The sequence below is a fragment of the Pleurodeles waltl genome, chromosome 1_2 (assembly GCF_031143425.1).
Source record: "Pleurodeles waltl isolate 20211129_DDA chromosome 1_2, aPleWal1.hap1.20221129, whole genome shotgun sequence".
In the NCBI taxonomy this organism is placed as follows: domain Eukaryota; kingdom Metazoa; phylum Chordata; class Amphibia; order Caudata; family Salamandridae; genus Pleurodeles; species Pleurodeles waltl.
The window spans coordinates 1192900329-1192925794 of NC_090437.1; the positions used below are offsets into that span (position 1 = coordinate 1192900329).

General features: G+C 46.2%; 1 protein-coding gene across 2 annotated transcripts in view; it reads right to left on the reverse strand.

Moving 5' to 3' along the window:
* HTT (huntingtin) overlaps positions 1–25466 on the reverse strand; it is a 1416422-nt gene that overhangs the window by 96297 nt on the left and 1294659 nt on the right. For both annotated transcript variants that reach the window (XM_069203496.1, XM_069203501.1), the window contains one exon: positions 6981–7095. In XM_069203496.1, the coding sequence (XP_069059597.1) occupies positions 6981–7095 (115 nt within the window). The remainder of the gene's footprint in view (positions 1–6980; positions 7096–25466) is intronic.

Below are 25466 nucleotides of genomic sequence, written 5' to 3' on the forward strand. Positions count from 1 at the left end.
CACCCAGTGCAGGCTTTTTTCTGGCCTCAGAGATCGCAACGGCTCTCACCCCAGGGGGTCAGAAACTCATCTCAGTGGCAGGCTGGCACTGACAAGTCAGTCCTGCACTAAAGGATTGGGTAAAATACAGGGAGCCTCTGTGTACATTTTGTATAAATCCAACACTGGCATCTGTGTGGGTTTATTGTGCTGAGAAGTTTGATACCAAACTTCCCAGTATTCAGTGTAGCCATTATGGAGCTGTGGAGTTCGTTTTGACAAACTCCCAGACCATATACTTAATATGGCCACAATGTACTTACAATGTCTAAGAATAGACTTAGACACTGTAGGGGCATATCGCTCATGCAGCTATGCCCTCACCTGTGGTATAGTGCACACTGCCTTAGGGCTGTAAGGCCTGCTAGTGGGGTGACTTACCTATGCCACAGGCAGTATTTTGTGTGCAACGCATCCTGAGTGGGGTGCCATGTCGACTTTGCCTTTTTCTCCCCACCAACACACACAATCTGCAATGGCAGTGTGCATGTGTTAGGTGAGGGGTCCCTTAGGGTGGCACAACACATGCTGTAGCCCTTAGGGACCTTCCCTGGTCACAGGGCCATTGGTACCACAGGTACCTTTTACAAGGGACTTATCTGTGTGCCAGGGGTGTTCCAATTGTGGAAACAATGGTACATTTTTCGTGAAAGAACACTGGTGCTGGGGCTTGGTTAGCAGGGTCCCAGCACACTTCTCAGTCAAGTCAGCATCAGTATCAGGCAAAAAGTAGGGGGTAACTGCAACAGGGAGCCATTTTCCTACACTTACCTTCGGTAACGGAATATCTGGTAGAGACATATTCTAGTTGGAGATTCCTTAACTTAGAATTTCCTCCAGGCGTCAGACTGGATCTGGAGATTTTTCTTCGAGCAATACCCTTGCACGTCGCCACCTACCGATCCAGTCTGACGCCTGGGGGAAATTCTAAGGTAAGGAATCTGCAGCTAGAAGTCTCTATAAGATATAAAGATACTTTATTTTAGTGAAATAATTATCAAAAAGTACTAGATAGGCAACCCTCCAATAGGAGGTAAGTAACACACTAGATTTGTACACTAGTAGTCGGAAATAGACATACATAGCAGTAGAAAACAGTGCAATAGCAGTAGACAATAGTGATCCTAGGGGGAACCAAAACCATATACTAAAAAAATGGAATGCAAATACAAGACCCCTAAACAGGTAAGTGGAATCTGTAGAGGGGAGCTGGAGGAACTAGGAACCCCAAAAATGAAGTACTCACAGTGCCCCCCCAGCGACCAGGAAGAAAGGAGTAAGATACTGGATTTTCCCCAAACCACTAAAAGGACTAGAAAGAAGAATAGTGCCCCACCCAGACAAGACTGAAAGAAACCAGCGGTGGATTCCTGAAGAGGAAGACCTGAAAAAGGAGGGATCAAGTCCAGAAGTCGCAGGAGTGTCCGGTGGTGGCAGGAGCCACTACCCACTTGATTGTGGTTGTAGGAGTTACTCAATGGTAGGACGAAGACGAGACGGTCAGCAATGCAGCCCTGTTCGGGCAACAGTATTGGGGTATGATTCCGATATGTTTGATACCAAACATGCCTTGGTTCGGAGTTACCATTATGTAGCTGGACACAGGTAATGACCTATGTCCAATACACGTGTAAAATAGCATCCCCGCACTCACGAAGTCCATGAAAATGGGGCTAGAGTTCGTCGGGGCACCTCTGCTCACGGAGGGGTGCTCTCACACACAGGTATTTGCACCCTGCCCTCTGGGCTAGGAGGGCCTACCATAGGGGTGACTTACAGTGACCTGGTGCAGTGACCTGTAGTAAAAAGGGTGCATGCACCCTTTCACACAGGCTGCAATGGCAGGCTTGCAGAGACACTTTGCATGGACTCCCGGTGGGTGGCATAGCAAATGCTGCATCCCACGGGACACCCCTGGTACCCCAATGCCCTTGGTACCTGGGTACCACATACTAGGGACTTACAGGGGGCACCAGTATGCCAAATGTGGGGTGCGTATGGTGCAAACAACCAAGTTTAAAGAGAGAGAGCACAGTCACTGGTGTCCTGGTTAGCAAGATCCCAGTAAACACAGTCAAAACACACTGACATCAGCCAAAAAGGGGGGTGGGGGACTATGCTAAGAAGAGGCTACTTTCCTACAGTAGCCTTGTCCTTGGTTTTCCTTTCAGAAGGAACAGGAACGTCCAAAGCCTCCTGCAAAGAGAGCTTTCTCTTGGGGAGCACAGGAGAGGAAGGAGTGGCAACAATCTGGCCTATACCCTCCTGTATTTTCAGTCAGCGTTGATGAGCATCCACAGTTGATAAAGCATCTTGGTTCAGACTTTGTCACTATTTCTTTTGAAGGAAGCAGAATTGAAGTATATGTTGCATATAAATGTATGAATGTATTGGGATGGCATCGAGCAGATGTTTGGCATGATTACTAGACCTGGCCAGAAATGTCCTGTTTCCCTGGTTGGATCTGTAGCTGGTCAGTCACGGAAGGAAAGATTTCTAGGTGTTTAACAACAAGGTGGGGATGACCAAAAATGTTGTACACGTGATTAAAGTCAAAGGCATAGGTTTGCCAGTAAAACATAGACTTCGAAATGTACCACATAGTGTTCAGCAGGAATTAACAAAAATTCTTAAATGCAAAATGATTGAATGATAGGGCTAGTGGATGTCATGTTATGGCTTATGCCGATTGTTCTGGCCAAGAAAAAAATCAGAAGATCTGTACTTGTATGGCGATCTTAGAGCTGTTAAAAAGCTATATGGGTTGAAAATTATCTGTTACCAAGAACTGAGGATCTCATCATGGCTGTAGGTCAGTGCAAATTGTTTCCCGGACATGATCTTCGTGTGGCTTACCATCAGGTAGTATTAGTTGAGAATTCACAGCATCTCACTGCCTTTGTTACACCTGATGGTACATTTCAGTTTTGCTGCATGCAATTTGGACTAGCCTCTGCTGTTTCTGTATTTCAAAAAGTAATGTCTAGAATATTTACTGGTTTAAAAGACGTAGTTGTGTTTCAGGACGACATTTAATTAATTCTAGTACAGAAGAAGCTCATAATAGGATAATAGAAAAAATATTAACCATTTTGCAAGCTAAGGGGGTCGCTTTGAGAGAAGACAAATGCAGGTTTTGCATGAATGAGATATAATATCAAGGCCATGGTTTATCTGGTGAGGGAGTGAAACCTAAACAAAGTACTGTAGATGGAATAATTAAAGCACCTCACCTCACAGACAAAGATCAATTACACGCTTTTATAGGGCTATGCAAATTTTATTTGAAATTCATTCGAAATTTTTCAGAACTCACAGAATGCTTCAGAGAATTACTAAACAAAAGAAACTGAATTTGTATGGGCTTCTACGTGTCATAACACGTTTGAACTCATTAAGAAATGTGTAGTAGAAGCACCTGCTCTACAGGCCTGTGTTGAAGGAAGACAAACTTTTATCACAGTGGATGCTGGAGTCTATGGCATGGGAGCTGTATTATATTATAACAGATAGAGGGAGGAAAAGAGGTCACCTCTGAGTTTGCTTCAAGAAGGATGAAAGAGATAGAGACTAGATATTCTGTATTAGAGAAAGAAATGCTAGCCTGTGTTTGGGCAACAGAAACATTCCAGCAATACCTGGAGGAGAAAATTTCGTTTAAGATCTGATCACCAACCCCTGGTTGATATTCTCTCAGGCAAAAAGTAAAAGAAAACAACTGCAAAGCTTGCCACAAAATTGTTAGAATTTCATTTTACAGTGATCCATATTGCAGGAGGAAAGAATGTGAAAGCTGATTTTTTGTCAAGGATGCAGATCAAGAAAGAACTAAATTAGGAAATGGTGCAGGATGAAGTTGAAAAATGCATCATTGCTATGGTGGAAGATTGTGTTATTTGTCATGACATGGATGCTCAATAAAGGTTTGAGTCAATTTATGACACTGGTGATGACTGTTTGGCCAAAAGAAAAGTTTATGGATTGTTATTTGAAGCCATATTGCAAAGTGCCAGACAAGTTATCTAATGAAGGTAATTTGTTAATGAGAGGTGTCAAATGAATTCCTTCACATTGTTTCAAACAGAGAATATAGGAAACTGCCTATTCAGGTCATTTGGGCGTAATAGTCACCAAATGTAGAATAAGACATGATTTTTGGTGGCCTGAAGTGGAAGTGGTTGTATAAATGTGTACAGTGTTGTTACAATGATAAACATTTGGTCACTTCTACACCTCCTATTCCTGTGAAATGTCCGGGAAAACACTTGGCAGAGAATTGCTGTGGATTTTGTTAGGTCCTTTTCATGTTTTGCCCAATAACATGAAATATTTTATTGTACTGGTAGATCATTTATCTAGGTGGGTGGAGGTGAAGGGAATGTCTGAAGTTTAGATATTAAATTAGAGTTGTGCCATGGAAAAAAATTCACATGAAGCTAAAAATGCAAGTGACATACAAAATATTATGTGATGTGAGAAAGACAAGAAATTAAGAGGTAATAGAAGTGAGGCCAGGATCAAACTTAATGTAGGAGATATGGGTTGCACAATGATCCTTTGTATTGTAAAAAGGAGCCTCAAAGATCGGAGATGCAACTTGTAAAACTGGTGTTAGAGGACAGGCTATAAAAGTGTCTAATGGTCAATGGTGAAACTTTTCTTGCGCAGCAAAAAGCCAACACTGCAAAATGATATGACTGAGAAATTCAGAAAAAACAAAAGTAATAACGGTAACAAAAATGTTAATGATGGGTCAGGTTTTCAAGAACTGACTCTTCAGAGAAGCAACAGAAAAATATGTTCCAGCTAGATTCAGAGACTAATGGTCTTCCCAGTTTTCTTTTCTGGTTTGAGTAAGTTAGATCTAGATATTTGCTAGTAATGATTTATGCAATTGTATGTTATATTTGAAATTGTACATATTTATGTTTTGTTTTTTACTGTTGATTTGTATGCCATAGTGATATAATAGCTGGGTAAAGTTGTCCCATTGAGTTACTCTTTGCTCCTTAATAGAAAAATATTTGAATTTGAATGTGGGTACAGTTGGAGCTTTCCTTTGGGCCCTTTGCATGTAATTTATGCTGCATCTAATCAATTTCATGAAGAACAAAACACTGGAATGAAGATTCTCCTTTACACTATCTCCAATGAAATATTTCTTAGTGAAAAGTAATAAACCCTTCAGTGGTCAGAATAATGTGTCATCAATCGGCTATAGTCTTCACTACAAAGAACAAAAAGAACAAAAGCATCCATTTCTGTGGTCATCTGTCCTAATTCGGTTTGAGGCTGACAAGGATCTTATAAGCAGCACCATAAGAGGTGGTGAGTTGTGATAGCCGGCAGACTACTCAGGTGAGACCCAAGTGTGTCCTTGTAAGTGGCATCTCATGTCCGAGCTTCACTGTGAAGGCCTTAAGGGCCAACTTGAGCTGTACCTCAGCAAAAAGAACAAGCCATCTAACCTGCAAGCCCCTGACCACTACAGAGGAAAGTGTGACTTTCCGCTGCACTGCACCCTACAACCACGATCTTCCACTGCCCTGCACAGGAAAAGCACATGAGTAAATGTACTGCTGAAGGAAGTACTGACAGTGTCTGGCATGCACAAACCACTGCAGGACAGTGCATCGCCAACAACAGTTCCCCTACCACTACACTGATCCAGCAGGCTGCACTCTTGTTAGGAAATTTACAACTCCATAAGTTCCTTAATATTAGAGGGACTGGAAAGCCAATATATATGCGCCAGTATGTCTGAAAGGAGATTTCTGCGCTTGGGTTAAACCCTAACTTAAATATTTGAGTAACTGTATTTTCACACATGCTTACATTCCCAAGATGGTGTGAACAACAATTATTGAGATAATACAAAGTAAGAAGAATACCATAAAACGTTCTGAGCATGTTTGCTTAATATTAATAAAAATCTTGTTTAATTTAAATCAAATAAATACTACTGCTTGGACGAACTGTTTATTGAAAGTGATATGTGGGTTGCTTAAAATAGGTGTTACACCACTACACCAATCTCCAAGAGAATACCATGACTGTTCAACTCCACAACTTCTTAAATGTCAAACCAGACAACCACTGGAAAGCCAATAGTTCTGGCCTTGGCATCTTGCTATGTTTTTTTAAAATGTATTTTATATTGCAAGTACATGACACAATAATAAAAAGCCTAAAAAATACATGTCACTTCTCAAACGTGGCAGCCACGTTTTCAATAAAAAATGGGAACAGAAAAATAACTACTGAATGGGATTTTAGTTCTACAAGTTCCGAGCAGGCAGGTAGGTGTACTTACAACAGGTATATACATTCTCTCTAGCTTTATATGCATCACAGGAAATATGATTATTAAAGTTTCAAAGAAAAGATACACTTGGTTTCGAATGATTGTAATAAGTAGACATAGTACAAACACAAAATGATGACCGAAAAAAGGATAAAGAATCAGAAAATACACCAATGGCAAAGTCAATTATTGGCCTACCATGTCAGGCGTGCTGTGGTGGGTGGAAGCAAAATGAGAATGACAGCTGAACAGAAAAATAAATGCAGAGAAATGACGCAAAGCTTCTCTATGTATCTATATATGTATTGCTTTTTTATTCACAGGCTGGTTTAGCAGCTTAAGCGGTCTCTAGGCCTGACCTAAAAAGTGAGGTTCAAGGTATCTATACGACTTCTCAGAAGGATCTGGTTTGAGTACTTAGAATGATGCAGTTTAATTTGTTATAATGACTGCCTGTCTTCCAAAACAGCGTGCAGGCTACAGAAAACTGACACTACACTATGACTTAATGATCCTAAATACTGAGCTAAAGCATTAAATGCAGGTTTATATACTTCTTTGACTGCTCAACTGTGAGGATACTGAAATAAAGAACCCATGTTTCATATTCCCAATTGTATTATTCTACTTTACTTGCCTGTATAATTCCTGCGGTGAACTCTGGTCCTACATCCAGTGGGTAATTCTCAATCAAGTAGAAGGCAGCAGCACACATTACCAGAACATGCTGTTGATTATGAACATTCACGCAGCTGCAAAAACAAAACAAAAAATAAACAAAATTAAAGAACAGATCAGAGGTACACTACTAACAGTCCAGCATACACTGCAATCATTTGAGCAATATATGTTCCTGAAATACATTCTGAACACTCGATGATAACATAAATATTAAACCTATTTGTGGAGAGACAGAAGAGCCTCTGCTTTAAAAGATTGTGGGATAATTTTTCAAAAGTTAGGCCAAATAACCTAACTATCCAGACAAACAGAGACAATATGAGGGCTGTTTTATAATTTTGTTTTAAAACAAATGGCAAGTGCTTTCTCCCTCTTTCGTCTCGTTCTCTCAGATGCTTGGGTGCCATATTGAAGCAGACAGGTCTGGCATTGGACGCTAGCATTTTGGAAATTCTTGTTTTGTTTTACCATGGTTTTTGCAAAACGTTATTTTTGAGGAAGCTGCAGGATCCTCACCAATCTAAAAAGAGAGACAGCATTGGGTAAAGGCATCTTAAAAACACACATTGCCATACTAGTGTCTGGCACTAAATGGAGCTACTTTGTGTGTGGATATGCTCCATATGGAAAGGCAGCAAGCTGTAACTCGTAATAAATCCAACCAATGGTTAAAATGGGCATACACATTGCCCCTTGATCCATGCAGGAGTGGGTGGAAGACAAATGTGAATGACAGAGTGTAAAGGATGAAATCTGACTGAAAACCCCCATGAATGACTATGTTAGACAGAATTTTGGTATGATAAAAAAGTCTTGGCAAACACAGACCCGAAAAAGCCGATCTGACTGGCAATAGCTACTAGCGTCTTGCCTTTGAGTAAGAAGGCATGAAAGAAAAATGGCAACAAAGAAAGAAGGAAAGAAAGAAGACAAAATAAGGCAAGATAAAAGGCAATAAAGAAGGATAGAAGTAAGAAAAGAAAGACTTGATAAAATGGAAGAATGAATGAATGAAGGAAGGAAAGGAAGGAAAGGAAGAAAAGCAACAAGAGAATGAAGCAATAAAGAAAGTAAGAAAAATAGGCTGACATACAGGGTTGCAAATATAGACAGGGCATTACTCATTACCTTATATTCAGAGTTCGTGTGAGTTGCTATTTGTATTAATGTCTTTGAAAAGGCTCTGTTCATGATAGCTTTTTCAGACTAGTTCCAGAGATGGTGCATTATTGTTATCGAAGCATGCATATTTTCATATGGACTATTTGTTCAACAGATACATTTAAACACAAACAATGCGGACCATTCATAGAATGCACAGAATCAGAAGGACAAAGGGTGCATTGAAGATCGAGATAACCTACTCAGAATCAACCCACTGAGCTATCCCAGCAGCTCATGAAAGTGTCACTGATCCTACTCCAATAAGCTTTCTACCTGGCTCATGATTGTATACATAATTATACTCGTAATGAATTATTTTGCTGTCTTCGAAAATGTCCATGATTATATTTTAAATGAACTATTTTTCTGTCTCATAAAGATAACAAAGATACTGAGGCTCCCATAAGGTTCTCGTTTTTTTCTGGGGCTCACAGTATAAAATAATGAATAATTTAACCTATACAACACCTATAAAACACCTCAACTATGTTTACATAAAAGTGTTATAACTATGCTTCAAGTTAAACATGATAAAGCCCTGCTTTCTTACTGGGCAAAGTTTATTAAGGAACCATTGGTGAAACTGGGTCCAAGATAAACATGTTCTGTAGAATTGTTCTCTTATGAATTTACATCCTGTAATATCGAAGCTTTCGGTTCGAGTAATATCCTGGGATAGATAGATATAATTACACTTCATTGCCTGCATAGTAAAAAGGGGATAACGTATTACAGAACACTTTCAAATGGACATAATCTGGTGTGCTAAAAAATAGCAGCAGTCTGATAAAGGCCAATCCAAAATTAATTTGCTACAACACTGGCAGGAGACAGGAACTGATAAAGTTGGAATGTATCCTCTACTCTCATCAAAAGCATCATACTGTCACACAAGGTTCTAAACAGAAAGGCAAAACTAAAGCAATTATAAAGTAAAACCAGAAACATTAGCACTGACTAATTTGCTTGTAAGGGGATGATCTCATTGTGAGAGCACCAAATGCAGTTTCACAATGAAGTTACCTGGTGGCTGAAATAGGCTGACTAACTGCCCTATGTAATATGCTCTACTGTGCGGAAGCTAAATGTGAATGACACAACAGACCAATGGAAGAAAAGAGGTAGATGAAAGCCTGTTAAATTAAGTATATGTTGCATATACTTTTAGTAAACTCAAAAGGTCTTGGCAAACAGCAAACCTAATAAGGGACTCTGAACATGATTCCAGCTGCTTCTGTGCTTCAGTATATGTGCTGCTCTGGTTGTAAAAGCAAAGCCAAGTTAAACAAAAGAGGCCCCGACCACTTGTTAACCACATTTCATTTATGCATTAAATGCTTTTGTAGAAAGATGTGTGTGCAAAACATTTGGAGACTTTCTTTTTTGTATGATTTAAGCATGTTCGGAGATAAAACTACTTGATGTGATAGCGTAACAGAAAGGCCCTTAAAGTTATGTTTGTCTGGCACTAGAGCAAATATGTATGTCCTGTCTTTCCAGTGAGGCACCTCTGCCACCACTACTGTGGAAATCAAGTTCAAGTGGTTTCTTCTTTGCTACATGGACTGTGAGTGTCCAAAACCCACTCTCCTGTTCAGCCACTTCTGGGACAATGATTCTTACCTCATTACTTGCAGATTTATTGATGAGGCAGTACCGACATATAAGGTGGGACACACTCCATGCTGTGGGGCAAGATATTTCCTTTTGCATTTGCTTTGAAAATACTTTATAATAATAAGGACATCACTGCCAGTAATAATGGAATCTTTTTAAAGTAACATTGAAAGCTGATACCAGGAATATTATAAATCAAGTGATTTGTATTTTTTCTAAAAATAAAAAATAAAAAAAAATGTTTAAAAGTACAGCAAAGTTGTCACTACTATTAACCTTGTGTATAGCTGCCAAATTTTCAGTTTGCGTGACACTTCTATATACCCTCCGTCCTTTTTATGTGTGACATTTCACTTACCCGTGACACTCTCAGTGACATTTTATCATGACCGCTTGAAGGCAGATTAAAATATTGAAGCCCTTCTTACTGCATAAAAATCCTGAATTAATCTATGCGACTGTTGACATAATGGCCTGGTGGAAGGGAACCCACAAACCTAAAACAGGAGTGTAATGTACCTTAAGTGCAATCTAAACCACACACCACTGCTTCTCTTGCAGTGGATCCCTGTTCCACTACATCAACCCTGCAGCTATTTCAGTAAAACAGTCCCGTTCTCTATGACCTGAAACCAGAAATGCACTTGCAATTAGGGAAGATTTTTGTGACCCCATGAAGGATACCTTTGATTGAGGGCTTTGGACTCACTACTGAGGAGTACGGAATTAAGCTCAGGTAAGTCCCCAGTGCTCTTTCTCTAAAACAAGGTAAAATGTGTACAATTGGTGCACGCTCCTATACCTCTTTAAGTCCCTATTAAAGGGTAACCCTGGTACCTAGGACCTGGATACTGGAGAGGGTCCGCAAGGACTGCAGCATGCATTGTTTCACACCCGGGGACCCCCCCTAAAACAAGTTGCACTCAGCTGCCATTGCAGACTGCATGTCGTGGTGCCAACCAGGGGAAAACATGACATGGCAAACCCACTGTGGGCCATGCCCCACTCACTGCATTTATTTAAATATATATAAGTCACGCCTACAGCAGGTCTTAAAGCCCTAAGGCAGAGTGCATTATATCTGATATGAGGACATATCTGCACAATCAGGTATGCCCCCTGTGATACCTAGTTAGATAGCTGGACATCGCAAGTGCACAGGAAAGCCATTTTAAGGTACGTACTTGTAGGTAAATCTCAGTTTCTGGCATGGTTACACCCCACGTTTTGCCTGTTGTCAGTGTGTTTAGACTGTTTTCACTGGGATCTTGCTAATCAGGCCCCCCGTGATTGTGCTCTCTCCTCTAAATGGGGTTGTCTTGGTACTCTTCATACCCCACAATTAGCATACTGGTGTACCCCTATAAGTCCCTAGTACACGGTACTTAGGTGCCCAGGGCATTGGTACACCATGGGAGCCCATGCAAACTGGGTCTGCCAGCCTGCCATTTTCAGCCTGCATGAAAAGGTGCATGCACCCTTTCACTGCTGGTCACTACACTTTGTCACTGTAAGTCACCCCTATGGAAGGCCTTCCAGTCCAATGGCAGGGTGCAAGACCCTGTATGTGCGGGCACCCCTGCAAGAGCAAAGGTGCCCCTACGAACTCCAGTGCCAATTCCCTGGACTTCGTAAATGCGGGTAGCCGTTTTAGCTATGTATTGGCCATAGGTCACCTATGGTCCAGCTACATAATGGTAACTCTGAACCTAGGCATGTTTGGTATCAAACATGTCGGAATCAAACCCCAATACTGATGCCAGTATTGGTGGCATGATTCCATGCTCTCTGGGGGCTCCTTGGAGGACCCCTGTAAGACTGCTCCTACCAGTCTTACAGGGTCTGTGAGCAGCCCACGCTGCTGCAACCCCTCAGACAGGATTCTGCCCTCCTGCTGCTTGACCAGCTTAAGCAGAGGAATGCAGAACAAAGGATTTCCTATGGGAGAGGGGTGGAACCTCCTCTCCTTTGGAAATAGGTGTTACAAGGCTTGGGAAGGGTAGCCTCCCCAGGCCACCGGTTTGCTTTGAAAGGCACATTTGGTAACCTCCTTGCATAATCTGGTTTGCACCAGTCCAGGGACCCCTGGTCCCTGCTCTAGTGCGAAATTGCACAAAGGAAAGGGGAGTTACCACTCTCCTGTCCATCACCGCCCCAGAGGTGGTGCCCAGAGTTCTGTCAAGTGGCCACATGATAGATGGTCACCTTGCAAAGTGACCAATCCCCTTTTTGGGCTATTTAGGACTCAATTGCGAGTGGGTCCTCAGATTCGGCATGCAAGACTCCACCAGGACTCCTCTGTAATGACCTCTTATGCTCCTGACCAACGGAATCGCTGCTGGACTTCACAGGAACTGAACAAGACTGCAACACCGAGACAACCTCTCCTTGCAACATTGTTTCTGCGGCTCCTGTCAGCAACTTGCAAGAATTCCACGGCTGTGCATCCTCTGAGGTCGGCAAGACTTCAGCTGCACCAAAGAAGAAAGAAGGAATCTCCCTTGGAGTGAAGAAGTCACTCCCCTGTATCCTCAGGCACCTAAGACAATGACGTTTAGCTGCTAGGATCTGCTGTCCTCTGGACCTGCAGCTTCTCCTACATAGGTGGTGGTTCTGAGTGGTCCTCTCTGCCTTCTGACCAAATTGGGAGACAGTGAATTCTTGCCTCTTCCTCCAAGACAGAACCACTGTGCACTGCAACTGTTGCAGCAACCAAGGCTTGTTGACTCCTGCTCCGAGGGTTCTTCAGGCTCCAATTAGCCCCAGCCCCCAGCACTTTACCTCTGCAAGGACAGTCTACTTTCTGCTGCTCCAGCGATGTGGGACTCCCCTTTAGGTGTGCTGCCTGGACCTCACTGCGGCTTACTGTGCCTGGTGCCAGTGGGTTGCTCGTGGGGGCTCCAACTGCTTCTGCTGACTCTCCTGTCTTCTTAGGGTCAACCCAGACTCCCCCCAAGGGTTCGAGTCCCCAGGACCTTGCTCTGAAAATCTTCAAAAGTTTCAGTTACACTTGCGCGTTGGTGGCCCTCCTGACAACTGACCCATCTGCTATCCAGCAACTGTTGAGGGACAGCTCCTAGGTGACTTCAAGGACTCCTCTGAAGCTCCTTGACTCAGCAGCTGTACTTCAGCAACCATAGTCGACCCGATCTTCACCCACAGAACGGTAGGCATTGCCTCTTGCCCCACCTGGACAATCCTGCGTGGACCGGACTTTTTCCCCTTCTTTTGCAGGTCCTTTTCATCCGGAGCCCACCATGGGGTTCCACTGGCCTGGTCCTGTTCTTGCAATATTCCATTTACAAGTCCCCATGTTATCCTATGGGATGACCAGGTAACTTACCTTTGCTCTCCTGGTCACTGGGGGTCTTCTAGATACTTACCTCATGGTGTTCCCCTTTCTCCCAGCCCTTGGATAACTACTCTGTATCCACTGGTGGGGGACCCATCTTCGCATTCCACTTTTTTAGTATATGGTTTGGCACCCCTATAGGGCCCTTGCTAGTTTGTACTATTTCCTAATACTTACCTGTTTATATTTTGTGTATAGTTACCTCCCGAAGGAGGTTTTCTTGTAGCAATCTAGTTTGGTGTTCCTGTAATAAAAGTACCTTTATTTGTACAATATTGCGTGGTTCTTTTCATGTGTAATAAGTTACTGTGTGAATACTGTGGTCTTGCGAGTGCTTCACACTCCTCCTAGATAAATCTTAGCTGCTCACCACAGCTACCACTAGAGAGCCCTGGCTACCTACACACTGTAACACTTTTTAATAAGGGTTGCCTGGACCCAATATAAGGTGTAACACCACAGGTGTCCACCACACACTGGACCAGTTTTCTACAGTACTGGACACTCAGTGTCGGAAAGCATTCTTTCTGGCATGGTAAGCCCCCACTTTTTGCCAGGTATCTGAGGTAATTTAGACTGTTACTACACTGGTCCCTGCTAACCAGGTCCCCAGTACTAGCTCTCTTTCCCAAAACGCCACAGTTATTTTGCACAATTGGCAAACTCTTTAACTACCACTGGAAGGCCCTAATAAATGGTACCCCTGTGTAGGAAAGTAGCACCTTTCTGGCACAGTTACCCCTACATTTTGCCTGGTGTCAGTATGTTTATACTGGGATCCTGCTAACCAGGACCCCAGTGTCCAGGGGTCTATCCCCTAAATCTAGTTGTATGGTAACTTTTACAACCCACAATTGGCATACTGGTGCACCCATGCAAGTCCATAGTATATGGTACTCTTGTACCCAGGGCATTGGTACACAGTCCCCTCCCCATGAATTGTAGCATGTATTGTGCCACCCATGGGGGCCCATGGAATCTGTGACTACAGGCCTGCCGTTGCAGCCTGTGTGAAATGGTGCATATCCCTTTCACTCCAGATATAAGATTTGCCTTTTAACATGGTCACTGCACTCTGACCCTGCAAGTCACCCCTATGGTAGGCCCTTCAGCCCAAGGGCAGGGTGCATGGCTCTAAGTGTGAAGCCACCCCTGCACGAGCAGAGGTGCCCCTACAAACAACAGTCTATTTTCTGGGCTTTGTAAGTGCGGGAAGCCATCTTAAGGTATGTAGTGGACACTGGTCAACACAAATTGCCCAACTAGATAATGGCTTCACCGAAAACAGGTGTTTGGTATCAAACATGTTGGAATCATGCAACTACATGGACTCAATTGCTAGTTGCATGATGCCATGTACTCTGTAGGTTCTCTAGGGGATCCCTATAGTCTGCCTGTACAGCCTTGCATGCTAGCGCGTGCTGCTGCCGACTCCAGACACTGTTCTGCCTCCTGTTGCTCAGCCTATCTTGGGAAGGGTAAGGCAGAACAAAGAATTTCCTTCATTAGAAATAGGTGATTCTGGGTTGGGGTGGGGGTGCCTCTGAGCACCACCAGACTACTTTGAAGGGCACATTTCGTGCCCTTCTTGCATAAACCAGTTTGCAACAGTGCAGGCATCCCCAGTTCCAACTCTGCCACAAAACCACAAAAAGGACAGGGGAGTCACCACGCCCCTATTCAGCTCCTCCCCTAGGAATGTGAACAGAGCTCTGCCAGGTGGCCACTTGATTCTGCCATCTTGGAAACAAGATGAGCAGAGGACCCTGGGAGCATCTGACTGGTTAGTCCAGCTAGGTGACGTCCCTGACCCCCACTGCAGTAAGTATCCAACGCCCTTCCTGGGTTACCTAAGGGCTCCCCCTCAGGGTGGGGCCCTAGATTTGTCTTCGGGACATGGTCTGCAAATCTCCTCTGAAAGACACCTCTGCAAACTGGACACCAGAACTGCTGCTGTTCTTCACTGGCAACCAAGAGTAAGACTGTAACCTGTAGGAGGGCTCCTACTGCAACTTTGTTTCCAAGTTCCGCAAGACTTCTGCAACCCCAGTGGCTGTACATCCTCCTGAGTCAAGGAGACTCTGCCTGCATTTAGGAAAGCAAAAAGGAATCTCTCTTTGAGTAAAGGAGTCATTCCCCTGCATCCGCAGCCATCTCGGTGATGACGACTGACTTCTGGATCCCGCTGTCCCTTGGACTCTTCAAAGCTCTACAACACATGTGGTGGTTCTGTGGCTCTCCAGAGGTCTGACCTATCTTGCATCCGGGAAGTCTGTGGTCCCTCGCTAGAGCTGCTTGGCTGGAACTCCTGTGCACCGCATTTGTTTGTCATTGCCAAGGCTTGTTGGCTCTTCAGTCCGAAGGCCTCCTAGCGCCTCCAAGAAGCCAGCATTCTCCAGCTCCAAGAACAACATCCTCCCTGCAACTCCTGCGACGTGGGCATACCTCTTTGCTGTGCTGTTGAGGCCTCCATGCGACTCTCTGTGCCTGTTGCCAGAAGGTCCTGCTGGGAGCTCCATTGATTCCTGCAGGCTCTTCTGATTGCCGGGGGCTGGCCCTGACCAACCTGCCAAGGTTGGGTCACCTGGACCTTGGCGGTCCCCACAAATCCTGCAAAGTCCGTGCAACGTTTCCCTGCATTTGCAAGTTGGTGGCCCCGCTGACAAACGACCTCTGTGCAATTAGACGACCAGGTGAGGGGCAGCTCGCGGACGACTCCTGGGATCTTCCAGCATCTGCTGGATGCCATAGGTGCACTCCTTCTTCCACCATCCTGTAGGAAAGCATCTCCAAGGGTGGGGATTGCCCTCCTGCACCGCCTGGGCACCTCTGGGTGGTCTGTACTCTGTCCCCTCTTTCCTCATATCCTCTTCTTCAGGAATCCACACACCTGGTTTACACCGACCTGGTCCACAGGTCACAACAGCAGCTGGACAACCGAGATCCCCATTGACTTCAAAAGGAGGTTCCGACAAGTTCACCCCTATGCACCTGGGCTCCCTGGTTTAGGTACTCCACTGTTCTGGGTATCCACGGGTGGGAGCATGATCCAACCTCCCCTTGTCCCAATGCGTTTCCTCAGGGTCCTCTGGGAAGGGTCCCAAAATGTGAAAATTCCAACGGCGACATCCCCATGTCATCCTGTGGACACTGACCCAGGGTTACAACTCTGCACACGGGCGATTGGGGAATCCTACCTACTTACCTTTGGGGTTTTTAGTACTTCCCCAGTCCTAAGGTGGTAGTGTGGGTTGGGAGTGACTTTGGCGTTCCATTTTTTTTAGTATATGGCTTGCTCCCCCTCCCCTCCATAGGGGTCCATGTTATTTTATGCCTTTACTTACCTGTTGCTAAGTATATTTTTGTAAGTTCATATCTTCAGTTAGGAGCTATACCAAAGTTAGTTCTAGAGTGTGTGTTACAATAAATAGAACCTAATTTTCTAACACTGGAGTGGTTCTTTCCTATCACTGACTGACCTATGTTGTATTTGAAACCGCTGTACACCCTCCTGGATAAGCCTTAGCTGCTCTCTACAGCTACCCTTGTGAGAGCTCTGGTTATCTAGAACCGTCTACATTACCACTAAGAGTTGCCTCGACTCAGTGCAGGGTGCCTGACCTATATGTGTACACCGTATGCTGAGCCAGACTCGTACACCCTTGTACCCAGGGATTGGGGGTAATAAAGAAGGCCCCTGAGGGCTGCAGCACCAAGTTGTGCCACCCCCAGGGGCCCCTCACCAGCTTCACACAGTGCTGCCATTGCCGACTGCATGTGTTGGTGCAGGACCAAATAGAAAACATGACCTATCAAACACCGCTGTGTGCCAGGTCCCCTACCACTGCATGTGCAAGGTGTAAGTCACCCCTAAGGCTGGGTGCACCCTGACATGTGATACAGGGAAGCCATTCTAAATGCATGTGCTGGACACCGGTCATTAGGAGTTCCCCAGCTACATGATGGCTTCACTGAATCCTGGGATTTTTGGTATCAAACATCTCAGAACAATAAACACACACTGATTCCAGTGTTGGATTAATTAATAAATGGACCCAGAGAGCACAAAACCTACCAACTACTAGTTTGTTGACTGACTGGTCCTGACCAGTTCAGCCACCACAGACATGTTCCTGGCTCCCAAGGTGAGTGTGTGTGCTCTTGAGGCCCACAGACAAAAGCCTGCACTGGTCAGAGGTGTTACCTCCTCTCCCAGGCAGGATGGACATTCCAGGTTGGGGAGCTTCAAAGGCCATGCCACCTTTGAAATGTGACCCAGGTCTTTCCAAATGTGGAGATGACCGACTCCTCTGTCCCGACCCCACTTTTGGCAGCAGCACAGGCAGGAAAATTAGTTAATTTAGGAGGCGTGCCCATGCCAGTCCCTCCCCAAAGGTGGACAAGCATAAGTGGACATTACTTTTTAAATTCCTCCATCCTTTTGGAAGGAATTAGGCCACTAGGGTTAGGGTTATGCCCACTTCCCAGCAGAAGTGGTCATAAGAAGAGTGTAGTCACCCAAAATGTGGTCGGCCCATTGGCTACCACCTGTCACACCCTATAATGCCCCTAAATTGAGTGTTTAGAGCGCACCCCGAACCCTAGAATTCAGAAGAGCCACACACTACAGAGTCGCAAAAGCAGAGAACACTACAGACACCAACTGACTTGGCCCCAGCCCTACTGGCCAGTCAGGAGCCCTTGACGATCTTGCGCCAAAAGATGATCTGTTCTGCAGCCCAGCTACCTCCAAAGCTTTGGGAGGACTGCCTGCCTCTGACAAAGATCAAAATCTCCTGAGAACAGCAGACCTGTTCAAGAAGAACGAGTTACTTACCTTCAGTAACAACTTTTCTGGTGGATACATAAGCTACCTGTGGATTCCTCACCTAATGAATACTCCCATGGCGCCAGCATTCGACGGAAATCTTCTTCCTAGTCTCTGCACGTCGACGAGGACGTCACTCTAGCCCACGTGACGCCGTCTGACGTCATACAGGCAATAAGAGGTCCTCGACGACGTGCCGACGTCAGTACCAACAATTTTTTACGTGCATGAGAACAACAACCCAATGCAATGAAAGAGCACGGTAAAATACCATAACATTGTAAAATACACAACATTGCAATGAATAGCTGTAAATTTAATATAACTCTCTTTTTTTTTTTAAAACAACAAATACATGCAAATCATGAATATACACAAAGATATATACATATATATATATATATATATATATATATATACATACATATATATATATATACATACAGATAAATATACACAAATATCCATATATACAACATCTACTGCAGCCTTGAAGACCAAGAGGAGCGCACTCAAGGATTACTTGGTAAGACCAGAAAGGCAACGGGGAGGCGGGTGGGACCGTGAGGAATCCACAGGTAGCTTATGTATCCACCAGAAAAGTCGTTACCGAAGGTAAGTAACTCGTTCTTCTGATGGATACAACTACCTGTGGATTCCTCACCTAATGAATAGAGTCCCAAAGCAGTACCACGCCCGGTGGCGGGTGCCTAAATGGTCAAACCAAGAAATCCTGCAGCACTGACCGTGCTAAATGGCCGTCCCTTCTAACCTCAGAATCCAAACAGTAATGTTTCGCAAAAGTGTGAAGGGACGACCAAGTTGCGGCCTTGCAGATGTCGACCACAGGAACACCTCTGGCCAAGGCCGAAGTGGCCGACTTAGCTCTGGTGGAATGAGCTCTAATGCCCTCAGGAGGATCCTTCTTTGCCAAAGAGTAACAGATTTTAATGCAAAGAACAACCCACCTGGATAGTGTTCTCTTGTGGACTGCCTTTCCTCTCCTCTTGCCCACGTATCCAATGAACAGCTGATCCTCCAGCCTGAAATCCTTCGTTCTATCAATAAAGAAGCTTAACGCTCTCTTTGGGTCCAGCCGGTGCAGTCTTTCTTCCTCTTTAGAAGGATGAGGCGGAGGATAGAACGTGGACAAAGTAATTGTCTGTGCCAAATGGAAAGGTGAAACAACCTTTGGGAGGAAAGCAGCCTTGGTCCTCAACACCACCTTATCCCCATAAAAAGTTGTGTAAGGGGCTTTACCGATAAGGCCTGCAACTCACTCACTCTCCTTGCAGATGTTATAGCAACCAGGAAGACTGTTTTTATAACCAAATACCTTAAGGGGCAAGAATGCATAGGTTCAAAAGGGGACCCCATAAGGAAAGTCAAGACCAAGGACAAATCCCATTGCGGCATAACGAATGGTTTGGGAGGATATTTATTTAGAAGACCTTTCAAGAATCTGACAACAATAGGGGATTTAAATAACGATGGTTGGTCTGGAAGACGTATGAAGGCTGACAAGGCCGATAAATAACCCTTAATGGTAGCCACTGCACAGCCTTTCTGCGCTAGATACAGAGCAAAAGACAAAACATCCGATAGATGAGCTTGTAAGGGATTAATCTGCCTCTCTCCACACCACGCCACAAATTTAGACCACCTATTAGCGTAAATAGATTTAGTGGAGTGTCGCCTAGCCGCTAATATAACATCCACTACATCAGGCGGGAGAGAGAAGGAACTCAGGTTGCCCCGTTCAATCTCCAGGCATGTAGGTGCAGACTCTGGAGGTTGGGGTGTAAAATCTGCCCCTGCGACTGCGAGAGGAGGTCTGCCCTGATAGGGAGACGGAGCGGAGGGCACATTGAGAGTTGGAGAAGGTCGGAGTACCACACCCTCCTTGGCCAATCCGGAGCTATTAAGATTACTAGAGCCCGGTCTTGGCGAATCTTCCTCAATACTCGAGGAATCAAGGGTATGGGAGGAAACGCGTAAAGCAACTGGCCGCACCAGGTTATTTGAAACGCGTCCCCTAACGCTCCCTGCATCGGATACTGGAGGCTGCAGAATAACGGACAATGCGCGTTCTCCAGAGTGGCAAACAGATCTACCCGAGGAAACCCCCACCTTTGGAAGATTAAACGGACTTGATCTGGATGGAGACGCCACTCGTGGTCTGCCGAGAATTGGCGACTGAGACTGTCCGCACGTACATTCAAGACCCCGGCCAGATGATTTGCTACCAAGCAAATCTGATGGTCCTTTGCCCAGGACCATAGTCGAAGAGCTTCTTTGCAGGGAAGGTACGACCCTACTCCTCCCTGTTTGTTTATGTACCACATCGAGGTAGTATTGTCCGTTAGGACCTGTACCGACTGACCACGAAGGGAAGGGAGGAAGGCCTTGAGAGCCAGACGTACAGCCCGTAACTCCAACAGATTGATATGAAACATCTGTTCCTCTGGAGACCAAAGGCCTTTGATCTCCAGATCCCCCAGATGAGCTCCCCACCCTAGAGTGGAAGCATCCGTTATGACCGTGGCCACTGGTGGCGACTGTTCGAACGGCTTTCCTTGTGAAAGATTGTTGCTCGCAATCCACCACTTCAAGTCCACCGCAGCATCTCTGGAGATCTTGACAGCACCTTCTAGATCCCCTTTGTGTTGAGACCACTGCCTTCGGAGGCACCACTGAAGAGCCCTCATGTGCCAGCGAGCATGCGTGACCAACAGAATGCAGGAGGCAAACAGACAGAGCAGACGAAGGACCTTGAGGACTGGAACTACCGCTCCATTTTGAAACATTGGAACCAATTCCTGAATATCTTGAATCCGCTGAGGCGGAGGAAAGGCTCGACCCAATGTTGTATCCAGTACTGCCCCTATGAACAGGAGGCGCTAAGAGGGCTCCAGGTGAGATTTGGGCTCGTTCACCGAAAAACCCAGGTCGAACAACAACTGAGTCGTTGACTGCAGATGATGCGACACAAGCTCCGGAGACTTGGCTTTGATCAACCAGTCGTCCAAGTAAGGGAATACTGCTATCCCCTTCCTTCTGAGCTCTGCCGCAACCACCGACATCACCTTCGTGAAGACTCGAGGTGCTGAAGTAAGACCAAACGGAAGGACCGCAAACTGATAGTGCTGCGATCCCACCATAAACCGGAGATACTTCCTGTGTGACTTGAGTATCGGGATATGAAAGTAAGCATCCTGCAAGTCGACAGACACCATCCAATCTTCCTTGTTCAACGCCAAAAGCACCTGAGCTAGGGTCAGCATCTTGAACTTTTCTGTTTGAGGAACCAATTCAAGATCCTCAGGTCCAGGATTGGTCTCAACCGACCATCCTTCTTGGGAATCAGGAAATACCTTGAGTAACAACCTCGACCCCTTTCCTGCTCTGGGACCAACTCTACCGCGCCCTTTGAAAGGAGGACTTGTACCTCCTGTTCTAGCAACAGGAGGTGTTCTTCTGAACAATAAGATGGGCGGGGCGGGAACTCCCGAAAGGGAAGGGTGTAGCCTTTTCCCACAATACTGAGAACCCAAGTGTCCGTTGTAATAGTCTTCTACTTGCGGAGAAAATGCTGTAATCTTCCCCCTACAGGAGAGGAGTGAGTGGGAAATGGTGGAAGCCTAAGGCTGCTTTCCCTGCTGCACCCCTCCAGAGGAAGAGGCAGAGTGCTGCTGAGAGGCTCCTCTGGTGCGGGCCCTCCCTCTCCCTCTAAAAGATCTATAGGGATGGGAAGAGGCAGGTTGCTGGAATCTCCCCCGAAAGGAAGAGGAGGAAGAGCCAAGCCCAAATCCCCGAAACCTCCTGAAAATCCTGGAAGAGGCAGAGGAAGAAGGAGCTTGGAGTCCTAACGATTTGGCTGTGGCCCTGCTCTCCTTAAAACGTTCCAAGGCCGAATCTGCCTTGGCGCCAAACAGCTTGTCCCCATCAAAAGGGAGATCCAATAGGGTTGACTGCACATGCGCAGAAAACCCCGAATTACGGAGCCAGGCCTGTCTCCTTGCCACCACAGTCGTGCCCATTGCTCTGGCCACAGAGTCGGTCGTGTCCAGCCCAGACTGAATAATCTGGGTCGCGGCAGCCTGGGCATCTGAAACAACATCCAAAAGACCCTGGGGAAGCTCCGTAAATGATGAGGAAATGTCATCCATAAGAGCATGAATATATCTCCCCAGGATACAAGTTGCGTTGGTGGCCTTCAACGCCAGACTGCAGGACGAAAAGATTTTCTTGGACTGCGCATCCAGTTTCTTCGAGTCCCTGTCCCCAGGCACCGTCGGGAAAGAACCAGGCGCTGATTTGGATGAACAGGAGGCCTGCACCACCAAGCTCTCCGGTGTAGGGTGCCTAGAAAGAAAGCCAGGGTCAGTTGGTGCAGCTCGATACCTCCTGGCTACGGCTCTATGAACCGCTGGGGAAGATACTGGTCTCTTCCACACCTCTAGCACCGGATCCAGCAAAGCGTCATTAAACGGCAATAGAGGCTCTGCCGCAGCTGAGGCCGGATGAAGCACCTCTGTCAGAAGGTTCTGTTTTGTCTCTGCCACCGGCAAAGGCAGGTCCAGAAAACTAGCTGCCTTCCGTACCACTGCGTGAAAGGAAGCAGCCTCCTCCGTGTATTCCCCTGGAGATGAAAGATCCCACTCAAGGGAAGTGTCCAGCCCACTGGCTGTATCTAGACCATGCAGTCCATCACCCGAATCCTCTAGTTCTCCTTCTTCCAGGACTCGTTGGTACTCCTGCTCCTCTAATAAACGGAGAGCACGTCTCCTCGAATGAAGCCTCTGCTCGATACGCGGAGTCGACAATGCCTCCGCCGAAGCCGAAGATCGGCGCCGATCTTCAGAAGCCACCGCCGCCGCCGCGTCCGGCGCCACAGGTAACTTCGGCGCCGATGAAAGAGCACTCGGAGCGGATGGATCCACCGGAGTCACAGGACGAAATCCCGACGTCGGAATGGAAATCTCCGGGACCAATCCCTCCGAAGCCACCGGAGTGGCCACCGGCGGCGACACCGGCGCCGAGCCCACGTTCCCAAAAGGGAGAAAGGGCATAAAGGGTCCCGGCCGTAGAGGCGCAGGATCACCCAATGAAAAGGCCAAAGGGCCAGCCGGAGCACCCCCTGGAGCCATCTGTTGGAAGATGGTATACATCGCATTTAGGAATGCGGTACTATCGGCTCCAGGGGTGGGAAAAGCCGGATACTGGGGTGCCTGTATCGAAGGCGACCCCGACGCCGGCCTCGACGTCTGCGACGCCGGAGACAACACCAGAGGCTGCACCACTTCAATCACCGACGCCTGTCCAGGTGAAGTCGGTGACGCCGGAGAGGGCAACAGCGTCGATGGATGCGGCGTGACCGTGGGACTGACCTCCCAAGTCCTCCGGCACCGATCCGAAGACCTGGAACGAGTCTCCTTGCTTGAATGGCGCCGTGATTCTCTACGGCACCGGGAGTCTCGATGACGCCGATGCCTTGGCGAAGAAGACTTCTTATGATGTTTTTCTTTCTACGACTTCGCCATAAACAACTTCGCCTCACGTTCCTTGAGGGCCTTTGGATTCATGTGCTGGCATGAATCGCAAGTCGAGACGTCGTGGTCGGAGCTTAAACACCAAAGGCAGTCGGAGTGAGGATCCGTAACTGACATCTTGCCCCCACACTCACGACAAGGCTTAAAACCCGACTTTCTCTGCGACATTATTACTGCAGCGAAGGACTACGCAGCAAAAAAATACACTGTAACCACGAAAGTAACAGTTGCTCCCTCGAAGATAACCGTTTCGAATGCACGGAAAAAAGGGAACTGACGTCGGCACGTCGTCGAGGACCTCTTATTGCCTGTATGACGTCAGACGGCGTCGCGTGGGCTAGAGTGACGTCCTCGTCGACGTGCAGAGACTAGGAAGAAGATTTCCGTCGAATGCTGGGGCCATGGGAGTATTCATTAGGTGAGGAATCCACAGGTAGTTGTATCCATCAGAAGAAACCTACTTTAAAATAAAAAGAACTATGCCCAGAGGAACCGCAAACCCAACTCCGGATCCACCTCTGCACCCAATGCCCACAGCCTAAGTCCAAGTGGCCCACTGGTCCAGTTAAGTTTCCCCAGCGATTATGAGTCCAAGTCCACCATGGGCTATCCCCTGCCAGACTCTGCCTCAACGCCTACAGACTCAAACCGAAGACTCCCCCTGACCACGACCTACCCTGTAAGCTGTTCCCGATGCCAAATGACACCCTTGCATCTGGAGCCCCTGGGCCTTGGGGAGCTGGACCGTCTGTGTCCCTACGTCCCCTAGCATCAGAACTTACCTGCGCAGCTGTGGGTTTTCTTTGTTCAGCCTCCTGGAGCGAGCCAGCAGCTTTTCTCCAAAACTGATCTCCCTCATTGATTAACACTGGGCATCCAACGCTGTGTTGGCACCGCACTCGGCTGCCCCTGTACCGCTGAGGGTGTTTGTTTGGTGCTTCCATGTGTCCCCCTTTGTGCATAGCTCAACCCCAGGAGATCGACCCCTGACAGCACATCTTCCTTAACGCCTAGTCTCTATTGGTTAACATTGGGCGCCCAACACTGTGTTGGCACTCTGCACTCAGCCACCCCTGTTCCGCTGAGGGTGCACTTTTGGTAGTGATTTGAACCTTGCCTCTTGTTGACCTAAAACCCTGAAGACTGGATTTTTAAGTCAAGTACTTACATGAAAAACTGAACTTGTTTGCCTCCCTTAGATTAACATTGCTGAACTGAAAAATTGCACTGTGTGATTTTTGAAACTGCAAAGTATTTATGCTTAAAAGTCTACTTACCTGATGACGTAGGTCTTGGGTTTGAAAAGTATATAAAAAAAGATTCATTATTTTTCTAAATTGGTCTCGGATTTATTCTTTGACTGTGTATCTCATTTATTGCCTTAGCGTCACTCTCTGATAAGCCTAACTGCTCGCCCACACTACCCCAAAAGAGAGCATTAGCCCCTTCCATTTTTACCTCTGCAATACCAACTGGGAATCTACTGGACCCTCTGCACAGTGTACTTCATTTTAGTGCACTGCATGGAGGGCAGCTTCCTACACTGGTGGAAGCGTTGGGATCTGTGACTTTGCATTTGCTGATTTCACTTGGTCAATAAATGACAACACAAGTAAATTCAAAAACTGCCTTTAGATAAATTGCATTTTTGAATTGAGTATTTTTCCAAATTCTTAAAAGTACTGCTATGGCCCTCACCACTTTAGTAAAATAATGAGTACCTCAAAGGGCAGGGTTGTGGAGCTCAAAGTCACCCCTTACCTCCAGCTTTCCCACAAGCAGTTAAAGGCCCTCTGTAAGGGGTACAAAATAAAAACAGGCTCAGACACTACCAGTGCAAAGCTCCAGGAGCTTGGCAGAGCATAAGCAGGCCCCCGTCCTGCAGATGAGGCCACTGACCATGTAGATCATGGCAGTATAGGTGAGGAA